At 37.0% G+C, this 10,167-nt stretch overlaps 1 protein-coding gene across 2 annotated transcripts in view; it reads left to right on the forward strand.

The window, feature by feature from the left end:
• Positions 1-6,137, forward strand: part of ndst3 (N-deacetylase/N-sulfotransferase (heparan glucosaminyl) 3) — a 41,206-nt gene extending 35,069 nt beyond the window's left edge. Inside the window, exons 12-14 of one of the 2 annotated variants that reach the window (XM_062430503.1) lie at positions 3,860-3,962; positions 5,057-5,167; positions 6,108-6,137. In XM_062430503.1, the coding sequence (XP_062286487.1) occupies positions 3,860-3,962; positions 5,057-5,167; positions 6,108-6,137 (244 nt within the window). Of the gene's footprint in view, positions 1-3,859; positions 3,963-5,056; positions 5,168-6,102 lie in introns of both variants that reach the window. The other variant, XM_062430511.1, reaches the window with a different exon arrangement.
• The last annotated feature ends 4,030 nt before the right edge of the window (positions 6,138-10,167 follow it).

Genomic DNA, 10,167 nt, shown 5'->3' on the forward strand with positions numbered 1-10,167 from the left:
TATTTTAAGGGGAAGCAAACCGTCACTATATGTGCGTTTTTCAAATGTTATGTCTTATGTAGTATGTTGTCCCCCAAAAATGCCACAGGGCCACATACAAGACATGATGACACAAGAAAGAAGTGGTCATTTTTTAAATATTTATATTTTCTTCAAATTTGTTGTATATAATTACAGCAGAAACTAATGGGAGTAAAATAAAAATAAAAAAAACAAGTGAATGAAAAGCAATAATTTATTAGTGTCAAGTAGCCTAACAGAAAGTAGTTTACGTAGTCCATAATATTTATTGAGGAATGGCTTGATGAACCTTATCTATCCCGATTGCCAGTAATCAATAAATATAAATAATAAAATAATAACAACTTATTATGTTGCTTGTGTAATTTGAAGTAACATTTGTATAATGTAATTAACATATGATTTGTTTTTGCAATAACAATTTGATGCCTATATTCTTGCCAAGAGACGCTCAAGTAGTGTTTCAGCCTCCTGGGTTGCTGGCCTGAGATCAATTCCCAATAGAGTGTTCACTGTCCTCTCACTTACACCGCCTGCCTGTCTGTGTTACAGCTGTCTGAATAAATAAAAGTGTGAAAAGGTTAATCCACTGCAGTGTCAATCCAAAAGAACTAAAACAGCAATGGCAACAGTGCCAGTAATCAAGATAAATCACTTATGCAACTTTTATGAATGACAAACAGCACATCCAGCTAATATACTTTAATTTATCTTAAAGGAAATGTTCACAGTTTTTCAAGTCTTTCTCAAAACAATAGTCAGGTAACCAAATAAACACTGAATTTAAACAGTGGTTAACGTGTATTTTTGCAGGTTGGTGTGGATTGGCTCTTACCGGCCAATGACAGCACAATAGAAGCCTCTGTGTGTATCTCAGGGAGCTTTGGGGGAGTGGGGGGTGGTGACTGACTAGGAGTGAGAGATGCTTTTGCTTAAACAAAGTGCAAAACCGAATGTTATAAATCTTTTATGTTATTATGAGAGGTGTAAGTGAGGAAAACATTTCCGATTCTTACAAATAGAAGCTCTAAAAATTGTGATGTATAGCCACAGAAGACCAATTGACCAACTGAGGCACAATCTTAAGAGCTGTAAATGCAACTCAGCAATAACATCATGTGTGTATTCTGTTATACAGGTACATTATACAAGTTATGTGTTCATATTTTAATACATTTAATATGTTGGAAGTGATTTCTAAAACATGTCAACCAAATTATTTTGATTAGAAACACAACTCAAGAGAATTAGCTTTTAGCCTCTTAACACTCTGTTTCCCCTCATTCTCCATTAGAGATGTTGTGTGTGACCTTTAAGTTTGGGAGGAGTGGTAAACCGTTAATTTATTAAGCGCCACTCATCAGAATGCAATCAGCTTGCAAGCCCTCAAACATCCAGACAGGGACATCTAGAGTTTGCAGCTTAGATTGGGACAGAGAGTGCCTCTGTTTTGAATCACGGACCCACATGCATACAAATAATTTGTAAAGAGATGCATCTTGACAGAATAATAAGGAATATGTGCACGCGTCTATGCTTGAGTGTGTGTGTGTGTGTGTGTTTTGGGCAAAGAGTTGGTTACACAAAAGCTTAATCTTTCTTTTCTCCTCCTCATTCATTTGACATGGCAGCAGTCTGACAGATCCTCAACTCTGGAGCCTATTTATTTACTGTAATCCCCTCTCCTTTCTTCCCCCTGTCTTGTCAGAGGAAAACTGAGGGAGAACCACTTAACTTTTCTCTTACTCACCCACTGATGCATGCAGATAAAGAACAATATTTGCATCTTTCAGTCACATACACATTAGCCTCTATCCTCTGGCTGCCAAATAGCAGTTAGCCATAATGCATATCTTTCTACATCTTCTTTAGCTATACCTTGTGCATCTATACTGCAAAAACATTCTGCATAAATATATGCATGCAAACCCCTTCAGAATTTCACATATAAATAATAGATTAGTAAAAATTCTACAGTACATAAATGTACATTCAAAAACATATGCAGGCACACTGTGCACACATGCATATACTCACTTAAATATACATATATATGTAAATTCATACATGAATATGTATGAATGTATAGTAGACCAACAAGTAAAATGTAAAATTATTTATTACTAGAGTACTCTGAAAATTTCTCTCTGTATCCTTGTTTGTGACAGGTTGTTACATATGGTAAAATGCTGCTGGGGTGCAACACTCTGTGCACTCTGCTAACAAGACAGGCAGTTTGGCTTCACCAGGGGTGCTACAGCCAATCAGAAAACTTTGTAGAAGCGACAACTTTTTTTTTCTCCCCCATACATGGTGTATTGTTCACATTCAGTTGTGAATTAAAGATATGAATTGAAGTCCATCTCTGGCATATTCATCCCCAGTAATTGAACATTATCTCTGTAATCCTTTATGAGTCATGTTTTATGATAGGTGTTTTTTGTGGTCTTTCCCTCTGTACCTTGTTTTACCTCACTTGTTTTCTGCCTTGAGGGTTAAATACCATTCTGGCCTAAATAGAATTCCTGAGTTTGATATATAGATAGATATACATATAAGAGATGTTGGAGCAACTTGCATGTTGGCAACCCCAGCGAAATAATGTGCCACTAATTACAAAATTACATTTTCAGCATTTTTTCTATTTTTATACACATTAGCTTATTGATTGAGCATATAAGAAACACTTTGGATAGAACAGAAACGCGTATTGTTCTGCTTTCAAATGTACTGTACTGTCATTTGTAAATAGAAAATAGAATACAGGATGTCAATACCAATAAATAAATATATAACCTCAGAAAAAAGAAGTAATGCTTCTGCTTCTTTGGAGGAGGAAAGAAATAATTACAACACACTAAAGAAAAAAAGTATGTCTTCATTATTTGATAGTGTGGCATACAAACAACCAATTGCAGGTACTCAATTTGTTGGTTACACATTAAAAGCTTTGAATAAATATGGGCTAAAACAGTGCATTATAAAAACACACCAGCTTCTGTTTGCACACTTGCTTTCCTCAGGATGTTTTGACACACAATGAACTGAAACCCAACACATTTAAAGCTGCAACAATTAGTCAGTTATTCAATTGGAAAATAATTGATTTAAACAAAATTAATCTGCAACTACTCTGATGATCAATTACTTTCTTTTACAAGTAAAACTACCAAACATTTGATGGCTACAGATTCTCAAAAGTGAGAATTTGCCACTTTTCATTTGAGCAAATTGAACATTGTGAAGTTTTTGGAACAGATGGATAAAACATGAAATTTGAGAACTCTGTGCTTATTGGGAAAATAATCGGCAGACTATACACTAATAAAACTTTTTGATAGTTGTAGCCCTAATCACACTTTTTTAATCTAGTAATTTAAATAGTGTTAGAGATCATTTCCATCTCATCTAGAATAAACTTTACCAGTAGAATAATAAACTAGACTTTTCATCATGCCAGTTGTGTCTCTGTTGCACTGAGAAAGAGAGAGAGGTTGCACAACAGAGAGGAGATAAATAGTGGGAGGGGGAGATAGAGACAAGAGAGATGAAACAAGACAACACAAAAGTCAGAAAGACGCAGATAGCAAAAGAATCAGAGACAGACAGAGAGTGTTGAATGCATAGTGACATTTATGTCTGGTCCGTGAGTGTAAGATGGCCTGATTTCCAGAAAAGAGAGAGTCCTTCTTGATGTTGCAGCCAATATGTCACTGCTGATGTTCATTTTTAAAGTTAGCAGTTGAGATTTTTTATGGAGATTTGTTTTGCTGTCCTTTCTCTGTCTTTCTCTTTCTCTCTCTTTTCTATCTGCCTTGCTCTTTTCCTCTTCTCTCAGGTTTGACCCTCAGAAGGGCTTTTGGTGCCAGCTCCTTGAGGGAGGAAAGACAAAGTGTTTGGGAAAGAGTAAAGGGAGGAAGTACCCTTCCATGGAGCCAGAGGTAAACTTTTATATTTTAATTCAAAGAGATTTATGCTCAGTGAAAAAGTGGATATATGTATTGAATGACATGTTAGAGAAAGAGACAAATAAAAAAAGGAAAAACAGCAACCTGACTGACATTGACAGCCCACAGTCCTCACCATTGCTGTGGCAAAAATTTCCCACAGGACTAACCATTGGGTTGGAAACTGTCAGCCAATCAGTTCCCGACAGAAAGTTACAACCTAATTATGAGGATTCAATAGTGACACAACACCCATGAGAGAGAGGATGAGGGGGGACGGATTAGGATGGAACGAGAAAGGTAGATGGAGAAAATCCAATCCATAAATCTTTGTCCTGGCCACCGATTCCACAAGGACAGAGAATCACACATTTGCTCTCATGTGAAGACAAACACACATAGATACAATTTGTCTTCTCACGTGTGCTCACGCATACCTTGATGTCACCTGTAATTAAACTGTATTTGAGTTTCTACCAGTGGGACAGAGGCAGAGGACAGATGAGGAGGGAGGAGAGGGAGGGAACACCAGTGAGGAGAGATAAGACAGGGGGATAAGATGAGGGATGAACACAAGAGGAAGAGAGCTCATGGATCCAATGCATCCTTCATGTAATTTCCCTCCCTATCTTTAACCTCTCTTTTCTTAGCTCTGCTCCTACCAGTTGGCACTTAGTGACCATATAGTCCCACTGAGTAGACAAAACTCATCTAAAGATGGTGGCACATCATTAATCTCTCTCAATTTCTTGTTTGCCTCCTGTTCCCTCACCATCTTCCTTATTTTCTCTTCTAAATATCCCTCCTGCCAACCCTTTTTGCACTGCCTGTACTTCTTTCTCTTCCTGCCTCCTTCCATCTTTCCCTACTTTGCTCCGTGATCATTCCTCTCCCCTTGTTCTGCCTATTGTCATATGTCCCTTGCTACTTTGGTGCTTCCCCACCTCCTATTTAATCCTCTCTCACCAACTTGCCTCCTTTTCTTCTATCCCTTTTTTTTATTTATTTCCTCACTCCATTTCCCTCACTCCCCATCCATGCCTGCTTATCTTCTTACCTCTTTTGCTCTCCCCTGCTTCTCTCTTCAGGCACGTGCATATCTCTCCAGGTACTACAGGGAACACAATGTGGAGCTCTCAAAGCTGCTGCATCGCCTCGGACAGCCCCTTCCCTCCTGGCTAAGAGAGGAGCTGCAGAAGGTCAGCAGCATTAAACTCTCTGACACTCAGCTTGCCAGCATATAAATGTTGGTTAAAATCTCTAAATGAATTCATGTCAGTGGGTTGAACTGAAAAGTGAGAATCTGTGTTCTTAAACCACCTGAAAACTTGGTTTCAAATGTTATTATAGTTTTTCTCTATAATATGAAATTGCAATTACTAAATAAGCAACAATTAAAATGTTTATAGCTCTGTGCATTAATGTTTTTTAGATGCCAGCAGTGTTGGCAATATAAGCGTGCAATCCCTCAGCAGTCATTAGATTTTAATTCAAATGTTGCTAATTTCTGATTGATGCACAGAAATACACATTACCTTTTCAACCAATGAGAAAAGCAAGAAATAACCAAAATTACTCTAAATTGTGCAGTAAATGTTGTTCATGTTGAACCCCGTCACTCATAACAACTTTGCAAAAACAGGTTTTATAAGCCTTTTAAACCATACACAGTGAGAGGTTTGGATACAGTATCAATGGATGATGCAAAACACAAAGGAAACACAAAAAGTGTTGGCTTTTACAAGAAATTTTTTTTTTTCTGAATGTGATTACCTCTAAATTCAATCAAGGTATTTAGCATGTATTTAAAGAGGCTTCATAGTGTTCAGCTTGATCTCCATGGATTCCTATTTTTTATGCAGTGCTCAAAATTGTTTGCCTTCATATATACTGTCTGCGGATTTGTTTGTGCTGCTTTTTGTCACTGTTTATGAATCAGGTGGCACCACTTGACAAAGTATACTCTGGTTTTCCAGCCCATTCACAGCATCCACAGCATGATTTCTTTTCTAGTTTCATGGTTGCTACTGTATGTGCTTAAATAAGGGAACAATATGAATTTAAATTATGTTATCCCTTCTTTTCCCCCTCTTCTCTGTGTCTCTATCCCCTCCCTCTCTACCTCTTTCTCAAGGTTAGATAACCTTTGCATCCATGAGCCAGGGTTAAAGGTCAAGGGTCAAAGACCAGGAAGCAACCAGGAGCACCTGACCTTCAGATGCACTGTCTGTGTCCTTTTAGCAAACCCTGAGGTGAAGGCGAGGTCAAGGTGCCTTGTTTCACGAAGGAGCTGTGACACTGCTGAAGGAAGCAGAAGTCATGAAAGCGCAAAGAGACTTTGTGGACTGAAACTGAACACTTGAAAGGATGGATGGATGGATGGATGGATGGATGGATGGATGGATGGATGGACGGGAGAAAGACAGTTTCAGCTGCCTGATACAGCTCTGAAGAAAGTAGGACTAAAAGGAAGAATCCCGTTATAATGATGAAGAGAACTATGGAAGAAAAGGAGCATTTTGGCAAGTCTTTGATGACCAAACCCTGTCCTGGCCTGTGGTGAACTCTCGTGCAGACCCGCAGTGACTCTGAAGGGTTTTTACTTTTTGTTTTATTTTGACCTATAATTTATGATGCCAGAACAGCGCTGGTCAGCTGTGCGTGGTTCCCATAGAAATGACTTTGCACTAAGTTCTGTTCTATGTATAAGACAAAAAAAATACACCCTATAGTTTGGTTTTACGTTTTTTTGTTTGTTTGTTTCTTCCACAGTGAGAATGAAGAAGCTGGAAGAATGACTTCATATTTTAAAGAAAGAGCATAGACTCAGGGTGATGACAGGCTGTTATTGTCTATGATAGGTTCTCATTGTTTTGTAACTTGTTATTATTTTGTTAGGTAAAGCTAGATTCTGGTAGATCTGGTAGCCTTGTTCACCCTTAGAGATGTCACTTGAGGCTTTCACTGGAAAGTATGAACTGGGAATGAGTCACTGAAGCGAGATGCATTTGCTGCTCATTATTTTCCTGTGACAAGCCATGCAGAAGAATGCTGTGTCCATTTAACGGAGCATGAGCACTGATGATTTCAATGCTAAGGACTGAGGGGACATCAGTTTGTGGGAAGAAAACTGACCAAAATGAGCTGAATGGATATGACACTTAATTCCAAGACTCTTAAGTAGCTACTGACCACAGGCAGTTTTTGTTTTGTCAGTGTCTCATTTAAGTCCCAACCTCCTTTTTTTTCCTTTTTAAAACCAGTGGCCTACGTTGTTTAGCTTCAATTTGAATGCAAAAAAATGCAAAAAACCCTAAATGTCAAACACAGAAACCAAAATTAAAGAAATGGATATGACTCGCAGCATGAGATGTGTTTGTTTTTTTTTGGGTTTTTTTAATGAACAAGCCAACACAAATACACACACACTTGTGAAGCTACATTGTCTTTGACCTTAACCGTTGACAATAGAGTCATTGTCCTCAAAGATAAATGAAAGTGGCACGCATAACAGTTTGCGATCCGAAGAATTTGTACACACTACTGTCAGGTATTGCATCAGTCACCATTAACAAACTTACAATAATCTTCAGTTTAAACAAGTTATTTCACTATTCCTGTTTTTTTAAATCAAATACAACAAAGAATTGTACAAAGTACACATTATGCCAGACTGCAACATACAGACAATGCTGTTACAATTAAACTTTACAAGAAAAGTGAAACAAACAACAAATAATCCGTCAGTGAAAAACATATAAAACAGTTGACCCACAACCCATATTGTTTTTTTAATATTAGCTACACATCCTAATTTGGGTTATATGTTGACAGGTGTTATCACAGTGAGTTACTGCTGAGCACAGATCTTGGTGTTAGTGTGACCCACACTGCGTTATTACATATCATGCATGATGCATTAAAGAATAACTGATGTACATGATGATGCAGAAATGTAATGCATTACACAATAACTGTCACATCCTGTTAATGCCATGGCAATCAGATAAAGTACATACTGTATCAGTGTCAGAGGCAGTGAGACTGCGTGTTTTGATATACTGCAGTAAAAGCTGCCAGGTCAGATCGTATTTGTCAGTCAGCTGTTGAGCTATGTATCTGATTTGTAATGTAGAACATTTACAATAAACCTTGAATATAATGGAGAGTTTTGAGATTACCAAAGCAACAGGATATGACACTGATATGACCATGAAGTCACAAAAGCCAACCAACATTAGATTTATGTCTTGGGTGTTTAAACAGTACAGTAAAAACTGGTCTGGAAGATAACATTGGGAGATTATATGAGGAATCAATTAAAACATCCATCAAAGGTAAGACAGGTCTATGTAGGAAGCTGGTCATGTTCTTATTACATTACAGAAATGTTTACATTGTTCAACAAACAACAACAATGTCTCAATTGTTTTTTGACATAAAGGATGAAAGATGAGTTATACAATATGTCTCCCCATAAATCATTATTTATATATGCGATATATTCATCCCTGCCGTAGCCCATTGTGTTTGAGAGGATGATGGCAGGAATAATAATCTGTTTCTTTGAATGTGAGTTATTTTGAAAATGGTAGGGTTATTGCTTTTTGTTTCGTTACACCATAGATTTAATTGAATGGTGTGTAAAGACACAAGTAAATGTTTGAAGCAGTATGGCCAGTGGAGAGAACAGTGCCTTTAGTTATTAACTAATTTACTGTTGATGTAGCTTGTGAATGGGATATTAAAATAAGTTACAGAAATTTTCATCATAATATATCAAGATTAAGGTTGTTGTATGGTCATGTTTAACTGTGTAGCCCAAACAAACTTGCTTAAAAAAAAGGAGTCATACTACTCATAAAATATGTAAACTCAAGTGCTGATCTAGATACAGTATACTTGGTCTAAAAGTAACACAAATCCCAAATCAATTAAGGGATTTTTTCAGCCACCTTCAAAAGCAGCTAGTGGAGGAGGGAGTTTCAAGCAACCAATTTGATGTGCATGACATCACTCTTATTCAGGTTTAATTTCTAACCTTAGATCTCTCCTAAGTGGTTTTCCCAAGTGTTGCCAGAGTTTAAAGGATGGGAAGAGCTATGAGTGGAAATAAATTATCCATGTATAATGAAATTTTCTGTTCTGCAACACCACTGGTGACATCTCATTAGTGCAGAGAGCTGTAGCTACCAGTACAGTGAGAAAAAACATTAGGACACAGCAATGCTAAGTGGCTCCAGTATTTATCATTTAATTGAATGTTTACTTATAATATATTTGGATTTTGTTTGTTTAATTATTTTAATAGAAAAAAACTGAAATTCGAAAATTCAAATCAGCAGCATTATACAAAATCAACACAGAAGTGTACAAAATTGAAATAGCTCATATGTCTATTCTGTAATGTGCAATAATGACCACAGGAGGGTGCACTCACATAGAGACAAATGTACAGAGCAGTCCTGAGTTCAGACAATCGATTCAGCATAAGTAAAACAAGGTACAGTAAATGTTGGTGGAGCTGAATGTTTACCCCCATAACATAACCCCGTAGCATTTTAACCCCTCTGGGCTCATTATCTCAATGAACTGTTTGCATCTGAGTTCATTTGTATGCAAAATACCTTTGTGTAACTACCACTCAGAGTTGTACAATGTCTCTGTTTGACAAGTGATACAAAACACAATACAGAACAGTAGTCAATAAAGGAGGAAGAGGAAATATTTTTAAAAAGGCAGTAATGAATGACTCATTTCATTGTCAGTGGCAACATTTCTCATAAATTGCACATGAATAACACATTCAAAATGCAGAGTTAGGATAGAAATTACATAAATTACCACACCCAGAGCCAGACAATGCTGTTCTTTTCATTATACTTTTTCAATTGAGCAAATGTTCTGGCTTGTGGTTTCCTGTGCATTTGAATGTCCAAATGTATTTATCTACAAATACGAACTTACAAAACTGCAGTTATGTCTTCTCTGCTATGTCTTTCTACAAAATAATTTCAATAGCAAATGTCTTTTATTTAAATCTTCTTGCATGGAAGGGAAATAAATACAATCAGTTTTGATTATACAGCAACAAAGACCATTTGGAGAACAAATCGTAACCTGTGTGTCACTGCAATACATCCAGAATTGTAGAACACAGTCTCATGTGATGGGATAACCAAAAGATGGTGCCCTTTTG

The sequence above is a fragment of the Scomber scombrus genome, chromosome 2, assembly GCF_963691925.1.
Source record: "Scomber scombrus chromosome 2, fScoSco1.1, whole genome shotgun sequence".
NCBI classification, from domain to species: domain Eukaryota; kingdom Metazoa; phylum Chordata; class Actinopteri; order Scombriformes; family Scombridae; genus Scomber; species Scomber scombrus.